We start from the raw sequence: 23,329 nt of genomic DNA on the forward strand, positions 1-23,329 counted from the left end.
TGGGGGGCACAGAAGGGTGGAGGGGGTAGAGAGGGCACCACAGAAGCAGGGGCTAGTCCAGGCAGTGTCCACTCACCTCCTCTCCTTCAGCAGCAATGTGATGGCAGCAGTGGAGGAGAGGATGGAAGCCTCTGTGTTTGGGGCCTGGAGGTCCTTCCATTCTGCAGAAGGAGCCTGAGACGTGAGCCAGCTAGGGGAGAGGCTGTTTCTCTCCTCCACCAAGGGCCTCAGTCCTCATCTTGGCCATCAAGCTCCTCAACGTCTAGTGTGATTTCACGCATTCTCATGGGTCCAAGGTGCCCACAGTCCAGTGAGGCCACCAGACACAGGAAAAGGGCCAAAAGGCACTTGAGCAGCAGTGACCAAGTGGTGAGGCAGCAGGCAGAGAAAACCAAGAGATGGAGACATGCCAGAGAGGATACAGCAGGCCAAGGGTCAAGTGCAGGCCAAGGGAGGCAGGTGGTAGTTTGGTCTTGGTCTCTTTTGCAAGATTTATGAAGGGGGGCAGGCATGGCTACACGGTGAAGGGGGTGGCTGAGGGCTGAGGCTGTGACTGGAGGACCCGAAGGAGGACCGAGGGAGTTGGTGCTTGGGGGGGCGGGGGCAGCTTTACCTGTCGGAACAAAATATGTACGTGGGGCAAACGAGGAGTGTGGTTAGACTAAGCAGGTGGGTTGGAGGTGTGCCCGAACTGTGACACAAACATTGGAGTTGGTGCCTCCTCCAGCTCTGCCTCCAGGATGAGTTTCTATCCCTTTGGCTGAAACAAAAGCAAAGTGAATAAGAATAACCGAAATGCGAAAAGTTATTTTAAAATGTAGGAATTCTCTTGCATCCATTACATCGTTTTAGCCTTTCAACAAACCCTGTGAGGTTGACAGGACAGGCCATTTTAATTCTTTTAGCAAATGAGAAAGCTATGGAATAGATAAATTTTGTCTGAAGCCTGAAGCTACGTACAACTAATGGGTGGAGAATGGAAACAAATACCCAAGATTCCTGACATCCAACCTGGCATTTTCCCAACGCCAACAGTTGCCTCTCAAGGGGAATCGGAAAAGAGCAAATTAGAAGGCACAGAGGGGTGGTCCCCAACACATGCCTGTATCAGGCACTCAGCTAACACCGGAGGGCTGACCTGGTCCCAGCATTAGGCCTACGGCAGCAACAAGCTGGCATTCTCCCATCCTCTAGGAGCTCCTGGGCTGTTGGCGAGAATGTCCACTAGTGGACACCAAGGGATGCTGAAGGCAATGTTTAATAAGAGTTAATTGGGAAACATTTGCCTTCGAGTGCTAACTTCTAAAGGACTTTAAGTTGTTGAGCATTTAAAGCAACTCAAAGCAGAGCTTTCTGCCCCTAAAACAAAACCTTAGGGCAAGTCTCTTAGTACCCCCTCCCCACAACACACACCCATACACACAGTGCATGTGCAAAACCTTGGAGATTCTTTAGACCAGTGATTGTTAATAGCAGACCTTTATATATATACATAGTGTATAATAAAAATCAACCAGTGAAAACAAAGCAGCTGTTCAATAAAAAATTTAAGTTGGGGTTATATACAACAGTTGTGCTTATGCCAGGTATAGGATCTAATTTATTGTATTTGCTTGCACAGTATTAAGAAAATCTTGATTTACACAGATAAGCAGTTATTTGTGGTGGTTTAAAGACACGGTGCAGAAAAAAAAAAAAAGGAAACATGCAAATTTTTTCACATCCGTCCAGGTGGGAGGCAGCCCCCTCTCCTTGACTCGGGACTTGGAGCCTTGTTCATTTAAAACAGCTTACCCTGCAATAGTTCATACTCTTCACTTAAGCTGATAGGAAGACAGGCTTTATTCAAAATTCTCCAAAATGAGCAAACCAGACAGAGAATTTAATAATACATCAGTATTCTCTAACAGGGCATATAACACATATAAATGTGTACACTGGCTTTTTTTTTATTCAATAAACATCATTTTACATTAGTAAATAATTAAAAACATACTAGTTTATAGTGCCAGAATAAATTATCTAAAGAGCTACCAAATAACTGAAGGAGTCTATCTTTGCTTTGAATTTCGAGTTTAGTCCTGAACAAACAAAACATACACAGGTGAAAACCTAAGGAGCATCACACACTACAGGAAGGCAATAAGCTGCATCCTTAACCAGCAAAGAAATGTAAATAAAGGAAATATTCCAGGTACAGCAAGTTTAGAAGTTTATGGAGAGAAGAAAATTTTGAAACAATCATAAAGTATGGTGTTAAGAATAGGCAAAGGAGCAAAACCATACAGATTTATGGTTTCCTTAGAATGCCTATTTTAGAGGTTGTACCCTACAGATACTTAACTATTTCCACTAAATGGCCCCATGGCCTGCCCTGCCATCCAATACACTGACTTCTTTTTTTGTTTTTTTTTCAACTTTTTTTATTGTATAATATGACATATATACAATACAAAGAAGAAAAAAGCAATAATTTTCAGAGCACTCTTCAACAAGTTGTTATAGGACAGATCCCAGAGTTTGTCATGGGCTTACCATACCATCCTCTCAGATTTTTCCTTCTAGCTGCTCCAGAGTATAGGAGGTAGAAGAAATAAATACTTTTTTATCATCACAATTGACTTTTTTTCTTTTTTTGTGAAAAATAACATACTTACAAAAAAGCAATAAATTTCAACGCACAGCACAACAATTAGTTGTAGAACAGATTTCAGAGTTTGATATTGGTTACAATTTTTCAATTTGATATTGGTTACAATTTTTCAATTTAAGTTTTTACTTCTAGCTACTCTAAGATACTGGAGACTAAAAGAAATACCCATGTAATGATTCAGCAATCATATTCGTTTGTTAAACCCTCCTTCTCTGTATAACTTCACCATCACCTTTGATCTTTCATCCCATTCTTTAAGGGTATTTGGGCTATGCCCATTCTAACTTTTTCATGTCAGAAGGGGCTGTCAATAATATGGAATAGGGAGATAAAACTACCTGATATGTGGAGAGGCTGGGCCCTCTAGGTTTCAGATCTTATCTGGTCCAGGATAAGACCTACCATCTGGAGGTTGTAGGTTTCTGGAAAGTTACCCTAGTGCATGGAACCCTTGTAGAATCTTATATATTGTCCTAGGTGTTCTTTAGGATTGGCTGGAATGGTTTTGGTTGGGGTTTGGCAAGTTATGATAGGTAGCAACAATATAAAGAGCTTTTAAAATAAAATCCTAAAAACTTAAAATCAGATAAAAGGTTATGGAGTCTCAATGCCCTTCCACTATATCCTAGAGTTCCTTGAAACATGTTGAGGAAGAATACTGATTTAAGCCATCCAGCCTGCTTCCTTTACCTAAAAGGAAGTAGCCTCAGAGCTTTCCTGAGTTAACACAGCTGGACTGGAACTCGGGTCTCCCAACTCTCCAGCTAAGATTCTTCTTGCTACACAAAACAGGGTTGTTTCTTCCTTTTGTTCTTATTTATTTTTGGCTTAAAAACTTCCTATCAGGGCAGACCACAGTGGCTCAGCAGGTAGAGTTCTCACCTGCCATGCTGGAGACCTGGGTTCGATTTCCGGTGCCTGCCCATGCCAAAAAAAAAACACCTTCCTATCATTCCCCATAGGGCTCCTCACCCAGTGTCCATGTGCAGTTGAATCGTCTAAAAACATCTATTTTCCCCAAGCAGCTGGCAGAGAACTGAGATCCAAATCCTAGTTCAGCTGGGCTCAGCTGAACCTTGGCTCCCCAGCCCTGGTTCAGTCCAGACTACAGGCTCCACTCCACAGCATGCAGCCAACGCCGGCCAAGCCACTGTCTCCCGGGCCTCAGCCCCAACTGGGGAAAGGGGGTGACCACGTCTTACCTGCCCACAGGGAGGGTGGGTTCCCTGATGTCCTGAGACCCGCAGCACTAGGATCTACGGTTCTGTGACAGGGGCTACTCCCCCTTTTCTTGTGGGACTCTTCACGTCTTTCCCTTGCATCCTGGTCAGTGATAGCAGGTACCAGCCCTGTGCTCAGTCAAATTCTCCTTCCCTTCCTGGAGTAGTGGAGGAATTGCATTTCCCCTGGAGAGGAGGGTAGAAGTCTTGGTCAAGGCCCTCACTTTACTTTGGACATTCCAGGAAAGTCTTGCTCTTGTTGAGGGTTCTGCCTGTGTAAGTCTTGGGCACAGTTTTCTAGGATGTGTCCTCACACAGAAGACCCTCCTTCTTTCTGCTTCCTTTCTTGGTGCGGCTGGAAGGACCAAGGAGGTTGAGCTGTGACTTTCTCCGCTGCCCAAAAGAAACATGATGTGAGCCACACAGGAAGTTTAAAATGTTCTAGCAGCCCCTTATAAAAGGCAAAAGTAACCAGTGAAATTAATTCCAATAGCATACCTATTTTTCTAACTCAGTATGTATTATTTCAACATGTAATCACATATAAAATATTATTAGTGAGATCTTCTGTTGTTGTACTAAATCTTTAAAATCTGGCGTGTATTTTACACTCATCGCACATGGCAATCCGGAGTAACACTTTTCAAGTGCTCAAGTAACCTTTAGTGGCCAGAACCCACAAACCCTCAATTCACAGAGGAATTAGACTGTCATCCAAAACACACACATTCACACACACACATACACAACACAACCACCCCACACACCCCGGTCCCACTCGCCCTTCCCCAAGGATCCTTCCCTCGCTGCCACCGGGCTCCCGAGGTGCCCGTGTCCCCACTCCCGCTGGGACGTGACCCTCCTTCCCCAGGGTCCCCTCCCCACCAGAGGCCCCCTCGGTCTACTGGGCGCCTCTGCTCCCAGGTGCCCTCCTCCTTCCCCGCGAGCCCGGCCACGTCGGCGTGCGGCCTGCTCCCCCGGCTCCCGGAGCGCGGCGCGGAGCTCGGCGGACGCCCCCGGCCCGGCTGGGGCGGGGCGGCCGGGGCCCCGCCTCCCTCGCGCCGCGCGCGCCGCGTCGTCTCGCCGGGAGTCCCGCCGCAGCCGCCGCCGCCCGGGAGCCCCGGGAGCCCGGGAAGCCGAGCCTGGCCGGGCCGGGCTGCCATCATGCTGAGCCGGCTCGGGGCGCTGCTGCAGGAGGCCGTGGGGGCGGTGAGGCCCGGGAGGCCGGGGCGGGCCCGCGGGGTGGCCGCGCCGCTGGGGTTGCGCCGGGGCCTAGGCCGGAAGGGCGGGCGCGGGGCCGGGGGAGGAGCCGGCGGGCGGGAGGGCGCAGGGCTCGCCCCGGATCGGGGACCCCTCAACCCCCGGCCCCAGCGGCCCCAGCGCCCCTTCGCCGCCCTCCTCTTTCCCGGGTCGCGCTCCCCGGGTCCAGAGCGTCCTGCTTCCAGCTGCTGCTTTCCCAGTCGCACCTTGTTCCCGGATCTTCTCCGGATCGCTCCCGGTTCCTAATCCTTCTCCCCAGATGGCTTCCTGTTTCTTTACTCTTTCCGCTTCCCGGAGTCTCTCCCACTTCCCAAACTCTTCTCTTCCAAAGTCCCCCCCTTGTCACTCAGCGGCTGCTTTCCAAAAGTCCCTCGCAGCCCCTCCCCCAGCCTCTCCTAGCCTTCCTCCTTCCCCACGCCTCCCTTCCTGCTCACCTGGGCTGAAAGATGAAATGCCCCGTCCCCTAGTTCCCAGCTCCCAGGAAACTCCAGCGTCTCACTGAGATGGAATGTGCCTGACCCTGACCCTTCCGCTAACCCGCCCTCCCGCCCTCTGCTCGGGAAGTGCGGGGCCCCTGCCCGACCCCCTGCGGGGTAAATACACAGCCCACCAAATAGGGCTGGGTGGGCGCCTAGCCCGGGGGACCCGCTACAGACGTACTTTTCAGCAGTTCGTCGCACACTGCGCCAATCGAGCTGACTTTGAGTCAGGGAAAACCTAGCCTATGGTGGGGCCTGGGAATGACATACTGAGACCGATGTGTGTGTGTGTGTACTGATATGTCCTATTGTGTGTGTGTACTGATTTTCCCCATTCCATCAGAGCTTGTATCTGTGCCATTTCCTATTGTGACTGAGGGCTGATCGGAAGGAGCCTACGGCTGGCTTAGTTTCCAGCAGGATAAAAGTGCCACTGTAGAAAGTTGCTTTTAAATCAAAGCCATTTAGATTGGGGGTGAGGTGGCGGGAAATGCCCTCTATTTAAGGTAACCCTGCCAAAAAGCTGTAAAGTTAACCATTCTTTTATCTCATAATATAAATAACCCTTCCCCTAAGGATTAGTATATCAGATTTTCTCAGGAGAAACAACCGCAGGTCCCACCCCCTTTCCCTGCCCCACCCCCCTTTCCTAAACGCTGAGCGCATCACCAGTGAGAACCAACAGTGGGGAACTCCTGCTTCCTCACCTCTCCACCTTCCCGCCACCCTGCTCTTCCCAGATGGCAGGGCCTTAAAGGCATCCCACCCAGGGGAGTGTCCAAAATGGTCTTTCCTGCCTCTCCTCCCTTGTCCCCTGGATGTTATCTTAGGAATGATCTGCTGAACTAACCTGTGCCTCTCGGGAAGTTGCATGCACAAGGAGGGCAAGACAGGAAGGACCCTGAGGAGTGGATTTCCAGTGCAAGCATTCCAGGCATTGGGGGCTGGGGTCAGGGCAGACCTTTGAGGCGGATGATAGTGGCCCTCAGAATACAGCACAGAGAAGGCATCTTAGAAGTGGGGCGGCCCAGCATGAGCGTAGGGAGAGACGGGAGCCCCTCTTTTCCTCTCTGCCCTCCACATCTCAGATCTAGTCTTTCCCCAGCCTAGGTCAGCAGGCGAGTGGACTACCTCAGAACACAGCGTGACTTCGTTGACGAGGAAGAGTGCTCCCCACTGCCCGCTTCTGACCTACAGAATAATGTTATGGCTCTTAAAAAGTTATCTTAAAAAAAAAAAGATTCGTACAGTTTCTTTAGTTTGAAGTTATAATATCTAGAAATAGATTCAGGTAGAGATTTCCCTCCCTCCTTTCCGCTCTCTCACAGCCTGTTGGCTAACCTGGGTTTGGCTGTTTCTCCTATTTTTACTGCACTGTTCTCTGTGGGTTAAGTCCGGTGTACGACTTACGGAGACTAAATGAGTTTTGAGGCTGGAGGAGACACCTTTGGCAGAAATTGTGAGATAATTACAGCGCTGGTCAAGGGTCAGAGGACTTTCTAAGAGACAAACATGGAAGGAGGGTCTTGGGCTTATTGAGGCATTTGGTAGATACCAGTGAGGATTTACCACGGGCACGTCTCTCTGGGGGCGGGCAGGGAGCACACAGCCAGGCAGAGGAGACCGTTAGAGTATCCCCTGGAGTGTGAGGGAGTGTGATAAGATGCCTTAAGGACAGTGCCTTTGGAATGACTGTGCGAGGTGCCACTTCGGAAAGAGGCAGGGCCCCTACAACCCCACTTGGAAAGAGGACAAGCTCACCAAGAGGGGAGGGTTTCAAGGGCTCTGATTTTGTGTCCTCACCTCCTTTCCCTGCTAGAAGGGCCGTCTCCAAGCTCTTCCCCACCCTTGGGCTCCTCCCCTACACTCGACTGTCAGAGGCATCGTCCCAGCAAATGGCTCAGAAGCTGTCATTAACCTGCTCCCCACACTGCCTGCGAAAACCCCCCAGGATTCTCAGCGGGGTGTTCAAAGCCCCATGCCCTTAACAGTCTTCCCCTCCCCCAGATAGGCTTTGCCTCCTTCCACCTGCGGGAACTGTCTTCCCGCACTTCTAATGGTTGGAATCTGACCCACTTCTTCCAATTTCAGTTCAGTCCTCACCTCCTTAGGCGGCTGCTCCAGCTGGTTAGAAGGAACCTGCTTTTCCGAGAGGTCACTTTCCACCTTGCCTGTGGCATCTGTGCACTCTTGAGTTTAGTTATTCTGTGAGATTTTATATTCTCTTTTCGCTGCCACCTTTCTTGATGAAAAAGACTAGGACCGAGTCATCCTTGTACTGCTGGGAGCATCTAGCATTGTGTCTTTTTTAATTTTTAATTTTTTTAAATACCAAAAAAAACACTAAACAAACGCAAACGTTCCTATTTTGATCATTCCGTTCTACATATATATAATCAGTAATTCACACTATCATCACATAGTAAAGAGTAGTTTTATTTTTTATTTATTTGTTTATTTATTTTGGGGGTGCATGGTCAGGGGATCGCACCCGGGTCTCCTGCATGAAAGACAGGCATTCTAACCCCTGAACTACCCGTGCACCCTAGCATCGTGTCTTGCATGTGGTTGACACTCAAAAGATATTTACTGAATGGATTATTTAATGAGTAAACACTCAGTTTTGTGGCAGTGTAAAGCCTGAGGTGCGGGCCGGAACCCAGAGGGGGTGCAGGGGACTAGTAGCATTTAGACGAGCAGGGGGAAGTGAGGGCCTTCTAGGGGAATGGCCCTGCAGAGATCCCAGAAGTAGACATGAGCAAACATGGACAGGGAATATTTGATTATGTACCCCACCCCCACCCCCACAAACACTTATTCTGCAGGGTAAGAGAAGAAATGCACATTTTTGGAGAAGTTTTCAGGGGAAGTGCTTGTGATCTGTTCAAGGCCAGTTCTAGCCAGAGCGTGGGCGTGGAGAGAGCACCGAGGGGAAAGGGAGGTCCTGAGGTTTGCTCATAGCAGAATCAGGATTCTGTGGACCAGAAGAAAGAGCCCACGGAGCAGAGGACAGGAGCTGAGCTCATTGAGGAAGAGCAGGGATGCGCAGCCCGAGGGCTTGGACTCAAGATGAAAGTGGCCTGGCACTTTTCTCGGGGACCCATCCGGCTGACAGGAGCCTGGCATGGCCTTGGGCACAGATTTTCATAGACCCTCAGATTGAGAGGGACCGGAAAGCTTTGTCTTCGCCCTGTTTCCTATCTGATTTTAATTTTGTTTTCATCTTTTGGGGGCTCTCCCATATTCCTCCCTGTAGCATAACCCTGTTGCATTGAAATGATCAGTCTCTGCATCTGTTTCTCCATCAGCCTTCTTCTGCAGAACAGGGACTGTCGAACAAAACATGTAGCAAGAGAACAGCATTGCTGGGAGGGAGGGATGTCTGGGGAGAGGTGCCAGGAGACTGTTGGCAAGATATGGAGATAGCACGTAAGTGACCTAGGGGAAGCACGCGGCTCTTCCTCTGAAAGCCCTGGAGCAGCGTGCTTCCTTCACAGCCCAGCAGCGGCCCGAAGCTCCGCAGACCCACGGACTGTCTGTTCCTGTCAGTACAGCGGCAGCGTCTCCATGGCTGTCGTCTCTGCTCTCTCCACAGCGGGAGCCCAGCATCGACCTGCTGGAGGCCTTCGTGGAGCACTGGAAGGGCATCACGCACTACTACATCGAGAGCACAGGTGGGGCCTGGTCCTCCCCCGCCGGGGCACCCCCGGAGGGAGCAGGTTCGAAGGTGTGAGCAGGGGCTCTCCACCCAGCTCAGGGATGCAGGAATCTCAGGGAAGGCGACAGCCACTGCCCAGGAATTCAGAGTTGAGGTGGAGCTCATGGAGACAAGGAAAGAGAACATCAGAAACTGGGAAGGCCCGTGTCTAGCTGTCGGCCTCACTCTGGCTCACCTCCCGGGAGAGGAGCGGTGAGAGGTGGGAGTGGAGGCCCTGAGGCTGGAGCATGTCACTGGCCCCACTCTGCACAGCAGCCAAAGAGGGTGAGCTCCATGCACCCCCATCTTCCAGTTAAGTAGAGCCCAGGCCTTCAGTTCCTAAGGGCTTGTGCCCAAGGTTTACTGATTAAAAGAAAAGAGGAGTAACAAACACCCCTTTTCCCTGAGCCAACATAGAGGGCATTTGCATAGTAGAGCTTTGAGGTAGGAGAAGAATAAAAACTGAGGCATTTAACAGGCCTGGATTCTTCTACCCAAGTTAACACCCCAGAGAGTTAAAGCCTCGGAGCATCTGGGCCCGTTGGGACTGCTCATGGAGTGATGGCGTTGTAGTCAACATGCTGGTATGGGGGGCATGTATATACATATACAGATCATTTGTCAAGTAACCTGATCCTGCATCTCCAGCTTCCTGCCTCCTGGAGTTCCGACAGGTTTGGGGTCCAGCCTACACCTTCCCTAAAGACTTTATTTCCATCCCAAGCTAGCCCCCCAAATTTAAAAAGTGGCTTCCGGACACTCTGCGAATTCCTATAGACCAAGAGTTCTCAACCTTGGCACTACTGATATTTGGGGTCAGATATTTCTTTGTTGTGGGAAACTGTCCTGTGCTTTGTAGGATATTCAGCAGCGCCCCTGGCCTGCATTTACTGGAAGATAGGAACACCCTCTTGCCCTGTTGTGACAACCCTAAATTTCTCCAACATTTCCAAATACCCTCCCCCTACCCTGGGGGGAGGGTAAGCAGAACCCCCCTCACTGAGAACCACTGCTTTCGACTAAACGCGCTCTCTCGACAGAGAGCCCCCATCACCAGGATAGGAAGAAATCCAGAACTGACTCACACGCCTCCTGGGGCTTTACCTGGATCCAGTCTTTTAAATTCCAGAATGATCCCTGGAGCAGAAGTGTCAGGAATGGGTGAGGCAGGCTTGCCTTGCGCAAGGTCCTATGCCTTAAAGAAAAGCTAGGGGGTGCTCCAAGGCAAATTCTAAATAGCTAAAACTAAAAAACCAAACCACCACCACAGCAGTAGCTCCTGAGATGCTTGCTTCTGGGTGAAGAAAAAAAAGGCCCCATTAACCAGGGCCTTGGCACTGGTGGAGCAGGTGTACTTTCTTTTTTTTTTTCTGCCTTGTAAAAAACAAACGTATTGCCTTCCCTGGGTGTAAAAGGGACACACATGGGTCCCAGGAGATTGTCTCTCAGGAAGCTGCTAGAATCTAGCTTCTAAATTATATGACAGTGATGCCTGAGCCCATGGCTTCTCACTCAGGCCCAAAGCTGCCGGGCTGCCTAGCAATGGCCATCAAAGCAAGGGTATCCACGCATCCTTCTGTAGGGCCACCATGCATCCCTGCCACAATGTGGAGAGGAAAAGGTGTCCTCTGGTAAAGGCTAGGGGCAGGCACACGTTCTCAGCATAAGTGTTCTATCCCAGGACGCATCTGAAGGACCCTTCAAATACAGGGCACCCACTGTAAAGATCCATTTCCTCTGGCTTTGGAAGCAAACCTGGTTTCCCTGGACTCGTGGCTGCTGTCCACCCCCTGGGCCCCCAAGCCTTGACCCCCATCTCCCCCCCACACAACTCCTCCCTTCTGGGCTCTGGCAGGAGAGTGCGGGGCTCCTGAGCAGGAGTGCCCCACCTCAGCCCACTCAGCCTCGTTTCCTGGATTTTGGTTTAGATGAAAACACCCCAGCCAAGAAAACGGACATTCCCTGGCGGCTGAAGCAGATGCTGGACATCCTGGTGTACGAGGAGAAGCAGCAGGTGGCCGCGGGCGAGGCCGGGCCCTGCCTGGAGTACCTGCTACAGCACAAGATTCTTGAGACCTTGTGCACGCTGGGCAAGGCCGAGGTGCATAGGGCCCACAGCCCAGACCCAAGTGCCTCTGGGACCTTTCACCAGAGACAGGTCCCCAGGAGGCAGCCGGTCACCGCTGGCAGCAGCCTGGAATAAAGCCTGGTTTCTAGGCTCTTCCACCTGTGGTCTTCCCAGTCCTGACCCCGAGGGGGAACAGGTCTTTCTCACGTGGTGCATTCCCCTACCTTCCAGAGGCTTCTGGCCCTTGTTTGTTTGCCTTGGTATATCCTCGCAGTTGTCAGGGTCTAGGAAATGTCCCCTCCATGCAGTTAGCATCCATTCAACAAAGATGCACTGAGCGCCAGCACGTTCCAGGCCGGGTTCCAGATGCTGGGCACACAGCAACCATTAAGCAGATGGAAATCCGTGCTCCCAGGGAGCTTACATTCCAGCTAGGGAGAAGCAGAGGCATCAAATGGCCCCCACCCGTAGTATGGTCAATAATGACGAAGCTATGGAGGAAAACAAAATGGGAAAGAGGGATTGGGAGCCCAGCGGAGGTCAGAAAACTGTAGGAGGGAAGAAGGCTTTGGGAAACAGGGGCCCTTTGAGCAGTGACCTGAAGGGACACTGGGAAGCATGTCCCAGGCAAGGGAGCGGCAAGTTCCCTCTCTGATACGGCGCTTTGCTCCCTGACCCTCAGTACCCTCCAGGTATGCGGCAGCAGGTGTTCCAGTTTTTCAGCAGAGTTCTGGCCCAGGTGCAGCACCCCCTCCTGCATTACCTCAATGTCCACAGGCCTGTGCAGGTGAGGGGCCAAGAAGCCAAGAGGGGCCTGGAGGGGCGGGTCTAGGGCACATGGTCCCCCTCCTCCCTGCTAGCCTATCCTCCTCTGTTTCTACCCTGTTTCCCTTCCAGAAACTTCTCCGACTGGGTGGGACGGTCCCTGGCTCCCTCACAGAAAAGGAGGAGGTGCAGTTCACCAGTGTCCTCTGCACGAAGATCCAGCAGGACCCAGCCCTGCTCACCTACATCCTGGAAGTGAGCATCTCCATGGGGAATGGGAGTGGGAGGGCCCAGAGCCCCAAGGACAAGCCTCTTTGGCCCTTTTGAGGAAGCAGGAGGAGGGAGCAGGTATTTTCCCCCCAGCTGGATGCCGAGGCCCTGGCAGCCAGCATGTCCTGCATTCTCAAGGGGGCATCATGTGCATTGGTCTCCACCATGGTTTCCACCAGGGCCTGGCTCATCCAACCTTCTCTGCAGGGTAGAAAGATCATAGGAAGGAAGGAGGTATCCAGAGAACCCACCACCTTCCCTGAAGAGACAGCCAGCCACAAGGACAAGGAGCATTCCCACAGCAAGCCTTCGGACACAGCTTCCACACAAGAGGGGGCCCCCTGTGGGGCCGAAGCCTTGAATCCCCAGTTGCCTGCTGCAATCGAGGCGCCCGATGGTGGGAGCGGAGAAAGCAATCTGATCACCTCCTTGCTCGGGCTCTGCAAGAGCAAGGTGAGCGCTGCAGTGATGAGTGGGTGGAGGCTGGGGAAGGGCGGGGTGAATTGTTTGGAAGTGATGCATGCTCCTGAAGTCATACCTCCATCCCCCAGAAAAGTCGGGTGGTCCTGAAGGCCCAGGAGAACCTGCTGCTCCTGGTAAGCGTGGCTTCCCAGGCTGCAGCCACCTACCTGGTGCAGAGCAGCCCCTGTTGCTTTGCGATTGCCGAGCACCTGTGCCAGCAGTATCAGTCCCTGCCCACCTTCCTCGACCCCGCAGACATTGCTGCTTTAGAGGGCATCAGCTGGAGGTAGGTCCTTGGCCAGGGAAGGTTGGTAGACATCTTCCCTGGCTAGAAGCTCTGCCTGGCTTTCCGATAGCTGGTTCCTTTGGTACTCCTAGTGGCACGGGGACCCCTGCTGACCACCTTCTTCCCTGGTTCCAGCCGATCTCCCAGGGCTTTCTCACCCTCAAAAGGAGACATCACTTTTGCTGCCCCTGACCACAAAGCCCGTAGTAGAACTGACTCCCAGCAACAGAGGTGGGAAGGGAGTGGGGAGAGGAGCCCCAGCTTCCTGAATATGTTTGAAGACTTAGCAGGTCCTCTCTCACTCCCCAGACTTTCCTCCCTCTTCTCCCTGCAGGTTGCCCAGTGCCCCATCCGATGAGGCTTCCTTTCCTGGCAAGGAGGCCTTGGCTGCCTTCTTGGGCTGGTTCGATTACTGTGACCACCTCATCACGGAGGCACACACGGTGAGGCGGGGCAGGCACAGGTGGGGTCTGTTGTGTGGCAGGTGCTGTCCCCAGCTCCACACTACTCACTCGCTTTCTCCATCTCAGGGAACGAGTGGAGCAGATGCCTGGGAATGTGGGATCTTGGGAACCTAGCACAGCCCTGTTTTTGCCCATCATATTAGGTGCTGTGCAAGGACATGGTTATTTCTCAGCAGATAATTATCGATGGATGTAAAACGTGTTTAAGACATGCTCTCTGATGCCCAGGTTGTTGCGGACGCCTTGGCAAAAGCTGTGGCTGAGAAACTGTTTGTGGAGAGCCTGCAGCCCCAGCTCCTGCACGTGTAAGCGGAGGCCCCATTCCCTGGGCTTGGCCTCAGCGTAGGTCAGACTGTCCGTCCCCTCCGAGTCCCTTCCTGTCCTTGAGGCCAGAGGCCTCCTTGGCCAGAGTCACATCTGTGGACTTCATCAGTTAATGTCTGCCAGGCCTGCCCCCCTGAAAATAGCTCAGAGTCGCCTGGGCTTAATAAAGCTCCCACCCCTTAGACTTAAGGACCTCGCTGCGGTTGGGGAAGTGAACAAAGATATTAGCTGAAGATGTAAGGAAGCCAAAAAGGAGACCTCTGCCACTCCTTACCTGCCTTTACTCCCTGCCTCTCCTCTGCTGCCCCCACCTGCTCCCAGCACCCGAGGCCTGGCTACGGTGCTCTGTCCCCGCAGGTCTGAGCAGAGCATCCTCACCTCCACTGCCCTGCTGACGGCCATGCTGCACCAGCTCCGCTCCCCTGCTCTGCTGCGAGAGGCTGTGGCTTTCCTCCTGGGTGCCGACAGGCAGCCCGCAGCCCCTGAGGACAAGTCCCATCCTCTGTGCGCCCACCTCATTGGGCACTGTGACCACCTTTCTGATGAGGTAAGGCGGGGGGCCTCCTCACTCCTTTCCTTCCAGAACCTGCCCCCTCGCTCCCCCCGCCCCCCCCACCAAAGGGGTTTCTGAGGGCTTCTTCCCACTCTCATTAGCTTTTCCAGGGGATTCTCTGGACCGCCCCCTCCCCCCACCAAAAAAAAAGTGACATCTTGACTGGTAGCCAAACTGCTTTTATATTGATCTGACTTGTTTGCGTCTCACAACCACTCTGTGAAGCTGATATTCCCATTTTACACAGGGGGGAACTGAGACCTAGAGAAGCCAGGCAGCTTGCCCGCATGTCTCGTTAGGAACAGAACCAGGACCACCCGGACCACCAGCACTACCCACCCATTGCCCCCAAAACCTGCTGCCTAAGCTCTGGCTAGGTGGGGCGACTCCCTCCTTGGAGGACTCTCCTTGTCGGGTGAAGACTTGCAAGGCCCCCCTAGGAGCTGGGGTGGTGTCGACCCTGCGTGGCCCCGGGTGGGGAAGGGGCCCTCTCTGACCCCTGGCTGGCTGCAGATCAGCATCGCCACGCTGCGGCTGTTCGAGGAGCTGCTCCAGAAGCCGCACGAGGGGATCGTCCGCAGCCTGGTCCTGTGCAACCTCGAGGGCCGCCCTTACGTGGCCCGGGGCGCGCCCGAGCCCGAGAACTACGAGGACACCCTGTAAGTGACCCCAGCTCCCTCCGGGAGGCCCCAGGGCTGTCGGGAGCCCACCCCAGCCCTCTGCAAGCTCACACCCCTCCGGTCCTTCATCGGTGCCGTGCTTGTCTGCCCCCGCCCCAGAGATCTGGAGGAAGACCCCTACTTCACCGATGGCTTCGAGTCCGGATTTCGGGCCTCCTCAAAGCCTCCCCCAGTTCCCGCCACCAGTTCTGACGGCAGAACAGCAGTGACCGAGATCGTCAACAGGTGGGGAGTAGGTTAGGTGATCTGAGCCCCTGGAGTTCCGGTTGTGTCTTTGGCCACAGTCTGGGTGGGGTTCCGCCAGGGAGAGAACGTTCCCCCAGGGAACTGTGCACAGGAGAGCCTGTTCCCTCCGGGCTGGATCCCACCCACACGGGCGGCTCAAGACCGGGCAGGTAGGGGGCAAGGTGAGCCGGGGAGCCCTCCACACCTAGGGTTGTGTCTCTCAGCTTCCTCTGCCTGGTTCCTGAAGAAGCCAAGACATCAGCTTTCCTGGAGGAGACTGGCTATGACACCTATGTCCACGACGCATATGGACTGGTGAGGGCCTCACTCTTCAGAACTGTTGGTTTCATAAACCCCCCATTCTCCCTGCTTGATGACTACTTCCTGCTCAGAGTGCCTCCAGGACTGCCCAGGGGCCCCCAGCCCAGCCTTCCTTGTGGTGTCCAGTGTCTCCTGGCCCCTCCTGAACACCAGGCTCTGTTCCTCAACTCTTCCTCTCTTCTGTTTCAGTTCCAAGAGTGCAGCTCCCGAGTCGCCCCCTGGGGCTGGCCCCCAGGCCCCACACCCCTGGATCCCCATGAGCCCGAACGGCCTTTCTTTGAGGGTCCCTTCCTGCAAATGCTCTTTGACCGCATGTCCCGAATTTTGGATCAGGTAGCCACCAAGACTGGACCCCAATCACAAGAGAACTCCAGATCAGCCCTGGAGAACAGGGGTGATCGTCGGGGGTCAACTCCTCTGGGGTTCTCAGACTCCTGAACAGCCCCTCTCCAACACCACCCCAACTTTCCCCAGGCGGGAAGGCCCATCTTGCCTCTGCTACACACGTCCTAACATGTCTGGCTCTCGGCCTCAGGGAATCCATGACACACACACACCACGGGAGATTCCCACCCCCGCACACATTCACACCGGCCAGGCGCCTTGCTGGGGGAGTGCAAAAATGCTCACCAACCCCTGCCAACCTTCGGCTTTGTCCACTGTTTTCCCTCTAGCCATACAGCTTGAACTTGCAAGTGACCTCAGTTCTGTCCCGGCTCGCCCTCTTCCCCCACCCCCATATCCACGAGTACCTCCTGGATCCCTACATCAACCTGGCCCCTGGCTGCAGGAGCCTGTTCTCTGTGCTTGTCAGGGTAAGGATGCCTGGGCTCAGTGATAGGGGTCAGAAGGAAGGGGAGGAATCCAAAGCCAGATGGCACTGAAGGTGGATGGATGGGGTGATTGGCGACTGGGCGGAGTAGGCACCCATGTACCCACACACCCCCAAGGCACAGCAGAGCTGGGACCTTGCTAGGGTGTCACCAGCACCTGGCACCCTACGAGACACCTCAGCAGCCCAAGTCTCAATCTTCTCTGATTCCCACTCTAGGTGATTGGGGACTTGATGCAGAGAATTCAGAGGGTACCCCAGTTCCCAGGCAAACTGCTCCTCGTACGAAAACAGCTGATGGGTCAGCTCCCTGGGGAACAGTAAGTAACCAGGGGAAGTAGGTGCTCAAGGAAATGCCTGGGATGTCAGGGGGGAGGCCAGGTCTGGAGAGTAGATGAGGGCCAGTGGCTGGACCTCAGAGAACTCTGGATTCTGGGTTATGCCTTATTGCCACTGGGATGTCGCCTTGGGTATACTGTCGCCTCTTTCCACCCATGACCCCACTCTCTCCCCACTCAGGCTGGACCATCAGACTCTCCTTCAGGGTGTGGTAGTACTTGAAGAATTCTGCAAGGAGCTGGCTGCCATTGCTTTCGTCAAGTTTCCCCCACATGGTCCTCACCTGAACCTCTCCCCACCCCCATAAGGGCATGTCTGAGCCAGGAGGATGACGGGTGGGGAGACTCCTGTCTGCACCTCTGCCCAAGAGCTGTCTCCCGCCTGGCATTCCTGCCACCACTCTCCTCCCAGGGGCAGGGGTTTGGCTCTGTCTCCTCTACATCCCAGAGATCTCTGCCTCTGCAGAAGGCCTGGGCTTTGGCTCCCAGCTTAACTCATGGCCACATTGGCTTGTTGACCAGACCAGACTGGGTTTCAGAGAGTGGTTCTCAGAGGTATCAGATGCCATAGGCAGCAAAAGCAATGGCTTCCCAGGCAGCATGATGTCCTCAGGGCCTTCTGGAGGGGCTGGGTGATGGCCAGGTGAGCACCTGGACCCGAGGCTGTCCTGTTTTCTGTGCCTGTTACCCTTCTATACTGGCCAGTGCTGGCCAGGGCCAGGACCTGTGACTCAATTCCGTGGGTAAGAGGGGGAGAGAGCAGATGGCTCCAGAGGCTGCTCAGAAACTGAGGCCAGAGAGATGGGGCACAGGAGTCCCGTCTCTGTCACATTGGGTTTCACGAAACTGCTGAGACTTGGCATTTTTTTCCCTGCCTTCTTGGCTTGACCCATGGAGAAGGGGTAGTGAAGGGGAGAGCAAGAGAATCCCCCTCTTCTTACTCCATCCTCCTGGAGACTGTTGCAAAATTCCCAGCCACCTCATGGCAAATGCCCAAAGCTGCTCCGCACCCAGGCGGGGGCAGCTGCTAATGAGAGCCTTGATGAAACTGCAGCCAGGGCGGGGGAAAGCCTGGGGAGATGGAGAGCTGGGTGCCAGGCTACAGCTCCAGCTGGTTTCTCTCTGGCGCCTTCTGAACCCGTCTCAGCAGGTCCACAACACCTGGGCAGAGAGGCTCCAAGACCAGGGAGGCCAGGCCTTGCCCAAAGCAGCCTGCTCAGCCCCCAGCGATCTCCATGGAATACTGTTCAGGGGGAGTGAGGGTGCTTGGAGAACAGATGAGGTCACTCGTGTCCACTTGATCACTGACCCCTAAGGCTGGGTGGGGAGGGCCAAGGCCCAGCAGCCAATTCTGGTGTTTTCTCCCTGCCTGCCCTCCATGGCTGGGGATGCCACCCCACCCTCCCCGAATCTGTCTCGACCTGCAAGGAACACATAGGCGGCGCCAGGCATTACCTCACAGCAGGACTGCAGTTGCTGGCTTTGCTCCTGGGCAAGGAGGAGCAGGCCAAGAGCCCCTTTCGCTTCCTTTTCCTGCCCATGCCGCTTCTAGAAGCTGGGCACAGGTTGCCAAGAGGTGACATGAAAGCGGAGGAAACTCAATGACCTCTACCTCTCCCGCATTCCTCCGAGCTTGGGAGGACTCAGCGCTGCTCTGAGAACACCGTGCATGTGCACGCGCATGAGCATTCATGCCCAGTTGTGCTGGTTTGAGACCAGGGGAGCGATCTGCGTGGGTGAACTAGGTCTGGACTCTTAAATTCAGCAAATGTGTGAGGGTCTGGGAGTCACAGGAACCTCCCCCTCCTCAGTGCACTTTGGCGTTTGCATAGTGTCTCCCCTGAGACAGCACAGCAATAAATGGTGTGGTTGCGTGGACAGCGGATCTGTTCTTCTCTAACCTTTGTGTCCTGCCCAGGGATCCACTGCTAATTTGGGCCCAACTTCCTCCCCAAGGAAGACAAATTAAGGTTCTTTTCCAACATCGGAGTGGAGGGGGGTGGTGTAAGGTGGGTTGGTAAACAAAGACAGGCTCTGGCAGTGCAAATCTGATGTTCCTCAGCTCCTGCCAGGAATCAGACTCTTTCTTGGCCAAGCAACACCATTTCTACTCGGCTTACCTATAACGAAGAGCCTGCTAGCCTTAAAGACAGCAGGAGGGAATGAGCCATCTGTTAGCATCTGGGCAATTTTCATTTTCTGGGTTTATGTTGCGTATTTATGACTCTTAGAAGTCTTAAACAGTGGGCCTGATATTTTTAAAGTCCTGTTCCTAAAGGTGAGGGTGGCGGGGACCCTCTGAGGGGGTCACAAGAGTCCCCAGGGTAGAGCAAAGCTGAAAACTTGGAGAAAAAGCTGATTGGTGGCTCCGTACTCCGTACATGTTAGACCCGAGTTGCTTTTTAAAATATCAATGCTCAGGCCCCACCTTCCAACCCTTAAATCAGTATCCCAGGGAGTGAGGCCCAGAAAGTTTTTAAAAGCTCTCCCAGGATTCAAATGTGTACCAGGGTTGAAAAACTAGGCTAAATTACAGGGGCAAACATTAATGCCTTTCTATGTGCCTGTGGATGGTGGGTCTCTCAGCACGGACTCAGAGAAGTGAGAAGGAATAAAGGGGTTTGGTTTTAGAAGCTGACCTCTGTGGAGACAGGATTCTCACCACAGCTCCGGAGGCCAGAAAGCAAGATGGCAGCTGCAGGCCTCCAGCCTAGAGAGGCAGAGAAGGGAGCTGGAAAAGGGGGCCTTAGAGGTTACCCTGGTCCTTCAGGGCTAGAAGGGAAGTCCCTCCAAGGGTTTCCCTGCTTAGAATCAGAAATCTGTATGATACATACAATGAATAGCACACAGTGTATTTTCTTTGTTACTTTCCATTGGTTCTCCCTTAAATTTTAGTCAAGTTCTTTTAAAAGAAAAAAAGAAATCCAACTATGATTCAGTAGGGCCGGTGGAAGATGAAGAAAGGGTTTTGGTCTGGCTTGGGCTGAAGTTGTAAAAAGGCAGAGGCACAAGCCTGGGGGCTGGCAAATGACAGGGAAGGAATCTGAGCCCAAGAAGTTCAAGGAGAAAAATGCACAAGTAAAGAAGCAGGGGCAGACTTTATAGCTTGTCTCCCATCTGAAATTTCTCCAGGAAGTTCTCAGGGTTCAAGCAGTGAGAGGGTTAGAGTTGGTTAATAAGGGATGTTGTTCCCTCTCACCACCCCAGTCACATCCCTTCCTACCAGGTGACAGAAGGGCACCCCCCACACTCAGACCTCAGGCCTCCTCGTGAGCCGGTCTGTCCAGCCACCCACCCACCTGACCTTGGAGCCTCGGCATGCTGTCAGGGAAAGGCCTGGTGGCTGTCAGTGGAACAAGGGAAGCAGCTTCTCTTCTGACAACCATCCCACCTTCCTGCTCATTTCCTTCCCACGGAGACATTTAGGCAGCAAAGGGGAGGTAAGCGACACCCGTTTACTCAGCAAGGGACCCTCACTCGGAGGACCTCCCCCAGTTTCCCTTCCATGCTCTAAGTGCCTGAAAGGATTCAGATGCAGGCCTTTTCTAGGTGGGCACAGAAAATGAAGACTGTGTGCCAGGGCAGGGTCAGAAAGTCCCCACCTCCCTGACAAGGAGCTTCAGGGCAGTTGGGCCTTTGACTCCTTGGTTGGTTGAAGGCACTGTCCTTTCTGTCAAGAGAGATGGGAATCCCTCTGAGAACCAGGAGAACCCCAGTGCAAGAGGATCACAGATTTCCAACTTCTTGCCTCTTGGCAGAGGAATGGCGAAACCATCGTGGAAACACAGATGTCCAGCTTCTTGCCCGCTTCTGGCACCTTCCTATCTGTTGACTGGGACAACAGATGATTCCTGAAGCCTCTGTAAGAGCTGACTTTGTAGGTCTTCCTCCATCACCTTCCACCAAAAGAATTTCTCACCCCGAACCTTTGGGGGCTCATTTTGGATACCTGGGTTCCGAAAAGCCACTGTCACCAGCACATTTAGGCAAATGCCATCTGTATGGTCTTTGCCTAGATGCTGCAGTCCTAGCAACCCCTTGGTCTCCACTGCTAAGTGGTGCAGAGTCAGACATTCCTGTAGCAGCCGCAGGATGGCCATCTTGATGCCACCCCTCTGCTCCACTGGGGTGAAGCCACAGGCAGTGATGGGCAAGTGAGGCATCCCCACTGTACCCACCAGCACCCACACAGCTTGGACACTGGTAAAGGTGGCCACGAGCCGCTGGCAAACCAGACTGCAGGGAAGCTCTTGAGGCAGAATAAGAGGGTGACTGGCTCGCTGGCCATACTGGGCAGCTAGCTCTACCAGGTGCAAAATGTCATGGGCTCGCAGTGGAGTGGGCAGGGAGGTCCGTGGATACCAGCCAGCCTGCAGGGACTCCGCGTCTGCCTCCTTTGAAGTCTTAAGAATTCCACCTAAGGGGAGATTTGGAGGGCAGAGGGGAGGAAAGGGTCTGTGCTGAAAGAAGTGCCAGATCTGGCAGAATAAAATGGATACCCAGGGAGGAGACCGAAATTCTCAGGGTGGAATCTGGGCCATGCCAGGCTGTGGAGAGGCTCATCTCACCAAAGGACAAGCAGGCATGAGATGGGGTGGGAGTAGGGGTGTCAATCGTTTCCTGCTCCCACTGCCATTGGGTGGGACATACCTGTGGCCTGAGCCAGGAATGCAAAGCGGATCCAGGAGAGGCCCCGTTCCTCCACAGCCAACAGGGTCAGAGGCTCACACTGCAGCCCGGCCTCCTCCTTCACCTCCCGTTGGAGCGCCTCCACGATGGTCTCCCCTGGCTCCATTCTCCCCGCGGGTAGGTACCACGACCCGCGGCATTCTCTCTTGGCCTCCTGGATCAGGAGCACCTCATCCTGAGGGGACACAGAGGATCCTCACCTCCCACCATAGAGCACAGCACAAGCAGAGGCCCTTCCTCTCCATATGACAGCAACAGTCAGCCCTGAGGGATACCCTCAAGTTGCTGAGCTCTCCAGGGGACAGGGCTGTGTGTGAGGCTGTTTCTTGTCTGCAGTTGGGCCCTCTTTGGATTCAGAGACTTCCATTTCAGGAAGGGGCTGAGATTCCTGGGGGCTGCTTCCAGGGGCCGGGGATTAGACCCCAGGGTGAGGTTACCATGTCTGTGGACGTGTCACTGTGAATCTGTCGCCTCCCCAGATGGTTTACCAAATGCTCGTGTCCAGCCGCAACCCAGCCCAACCATGGCCCTGTCCCTTACTAGCTGTTATTAGAGGAACGTGTACAGGCATCAGCACCCAAAAGAGCACTGGACAAGGAGGTCAGACGTCTGAGTGCGAGCGTGGGCTCCGCCATTCCCATCCGGAGGATGCAGGGGAGCTCTCTCAAGCACTCCACAGACCTTTAAGAGGGCCGAGAATCCACCGGACACTGTGCCAACCTCCTGGCAAAGAAGGAATAAGACAGCCCTCTGCTCAAGGGCTTGACACGCCAGGAGCAAGTTCTACGAAGCTCCTGGGCCTCAGTTTCCTTCTCTGCATATAGGGATAATTGCAGGGCTGGACCGCCACCAGGCTCAGGGGCAAGTGTGAGTGAAAGTGCTTTGCTAAATTACTGGAAAGCGCCCCGCACAAGCAAGCGGTGGGTGAGGCCACTGGCGTTTCCGAGGCCGGGGCGGCGGGCTGGCGGCCCCGGGCCCCGCTGGGACGCTCACCTGCTCGTTGAGGAACACCGCCAGTACCACGTAGCAGACGTTCTTCCGCAGCCGCACCGGCGCCGGCGGCTCCTCGGCGGGCACCGAGTCCCAGCCCTGCACGCGCAGCCCCCGGCCCCCCAGCACCGCCGCCAGCGCCCCCGCCAGGCCTTCCGAGGCCATCGAGGCCCCTGCGGGCGGCGGGCCCGCAGTCTGCAGAGCGGGCTGAGTCGGGGCGGAGAGGTCGGGGGGGGGGGGGGGGGACGAGGGGGCGAGCGAGGGGAAGGTGGGCGGGGGTCCGTCTCCGTCTTCCCCTGACGATTCAGTCCGCGCGCGCTCGCGGACGCGGAAGAGCCGGGCGAGCGCTCGCGGCGGAGAGGCTGCGCGTCACCACGGCCCGCCTACATAGGTTGGCCCGCGGCGGGCACGGGGGCGGGGCCAGCCTGGAAGGGGACGCGGCACCCCTGCGGGGACCCGGGCAGACCCCTGCCCCGCCGCCGCTGCTGTCCCACCCGCCCTGCTCTGTCTTTTCGGACGTCTCCCGCCCCCGACCTCGCTGGTTCGGCTAGCGCGCGCTGGTCTGCGGGGTTCTGACGGCGTCGTCATCCTGCCTGCGGGGCAGCGAGACGCCACCGCGGCCGGCGACGGTGGCGTCACAAGCCCGATGACGTCACGGAGGCCCGCGGTTTGGACTGTCCAGATCGCCTTAAACATGCGATGGCTTTGCCCCAGAAGATCACTTCTTAGATTTCTTTCTTCTTTCTTCACTAA

At 54.3% G+C, this 23,329-nt stretch overlaps 2 protein-coding genes across 8 annotated transcripts; one reads left to right on the forward strand and one right to left on the reverse strand.

Annotated features, from left to right (window-relative positions):
• The first annotated feature begins 4,953 nt into the window (after positions 1-4,953).
• FHIP2B (FHF complex subunit HOOK interacting protein 2B) lies at positions 4,954-18,775 on the forward strand. 7 transcript variants are annotated; one of them, XM_077152697.1, is made up of 17 exons: positions 4,954-5,082; positions 9,208-9,286; positions 11,238-11,410; positions 12,060-12,164; positions 12,275-12,397; positions 12,620-12,865; positions 12,964-13,160; positions 13,495-13,603; positions 13,853-13,929; positions 14,270-14,495; positions 15,015-15,160; positions 15,281-15,406; positions 15,631-15,721; positions 15,917-16,060; positions 16,402-16,542; positions 16,779-16,879; positions 17,079-18,775. In XM_077152697.1, the coding sequence occupies exons 1-17, from the start codon at positions 5,038-5,040 to the stop codon at positions 17,203-17,205; spliced, it is 2,256 nt and encodes a 751-aa protein (XP_077008812.1). In that variant the 5' UTR covers positions 4,954-5,037; the 3' UTR covers positions 17,206-18,775. The 7 variants fall into 7 exon arrangements, with proteins under 7 accessions (XP_077008812.1, XP_077008813.1, XP_077008815.1 ...); XM_077152698.1 differs by having other exon boundaries at positions 14,306-14,495; XM_077152700.1 differs by having other exon boundaries at positions 11,238-11,323.
• Positions 18,776-20,337: 1,562 nt separating this feature from the next.
• NUDT18 (nudix hydrolase 18) lies at positions 20,338-22,776 on the reverse strand. The gene is made up of 3 exons (XM_077152710.1): positions 22,580-22,776; positions 21,548-21,761; positions 20,338-21,314 (listed from the first exon to the last, which is right to left on the reverse strand). Exons 1-3 carry the CDS (start codon positions 22,739-22,741, stop codon positions 20,719-20,721), a joined length of 972 nt encoding a protein of 323 aa, XP_077008825.1. The 5' UTR covers positions 22,742-22,776; the 3' UTR covers positions 20,338-20,718.
• Positions 22,777-23,329: the final 553 nt, after the last annotated feature.

Source organism: Tamandua tetradactyla, chromosome 3, assembly GCF_023851605.1.
Source record: "Tamandua tetradactyla isolate mTamTet1 chromosome 3, mTamTet1.pri, whole genome shotgun sequence".
Lineage (NCBI taxonomy): Eukaryota > Metazoa > Chordata > Mammalia > Pilosa > Myrmecophagidae > Tamandua > Tamandua tetradactyla.

What these genes read in the sequence shown, in the direction of transcription:
- NUDT18 (XM_077152710.1), bottom strand. Translation starts at nt 22,741, where the DNA reads ATGGCCTCGGAAGGCCTGGCGGGGGCGCTGGCGGCGGTGCTGGGGGGC. An exon ending in CGGTGTTCCTCAACGAGCAG is followed by an intron (nt 21,762 to 22,579) that starts GTGAGCGTCCCA and finishes GTGTCCCCTCAG; the next exon opens with GATGAGGTGCTCCTGATCCA. An exon ending in ATTCCTGGCTCAGGCCACAG is followed by an intron (nt 21,315 to 21,547) that starts GTATGTCCCACC and finishes ATCTCCCCTTAG; the next exon opens with GTGGAATTCTTAAGACTTCA.
- FHIP2B (XM_077152697.1), top strand. Translation starts at nt 5,038, where the DNA reads ATGCTGAGCCGGCTCGGGGCGCTGCTGCAGGAGGCCGTGGGGGCG. An exon ending in ATGTCCACAGGCCTGTGCAG is followed by an intron (nt 12,165 to 12,274) that starts GTGAGGGGCCAA and finishes TTTCCCTTCCAG; the next exon opens with AAACTTCTCCGACTGGGTGG. An exon ending in TTAGAGGGCATCAGCTGGAG is followed by an intron (nt 13,161 to 13,494) that starts GTAGGTCCTTGG and finishes TTCTCCCTGCAG; the next exon opens with GTTGCCCAGTGCCCCATCCG.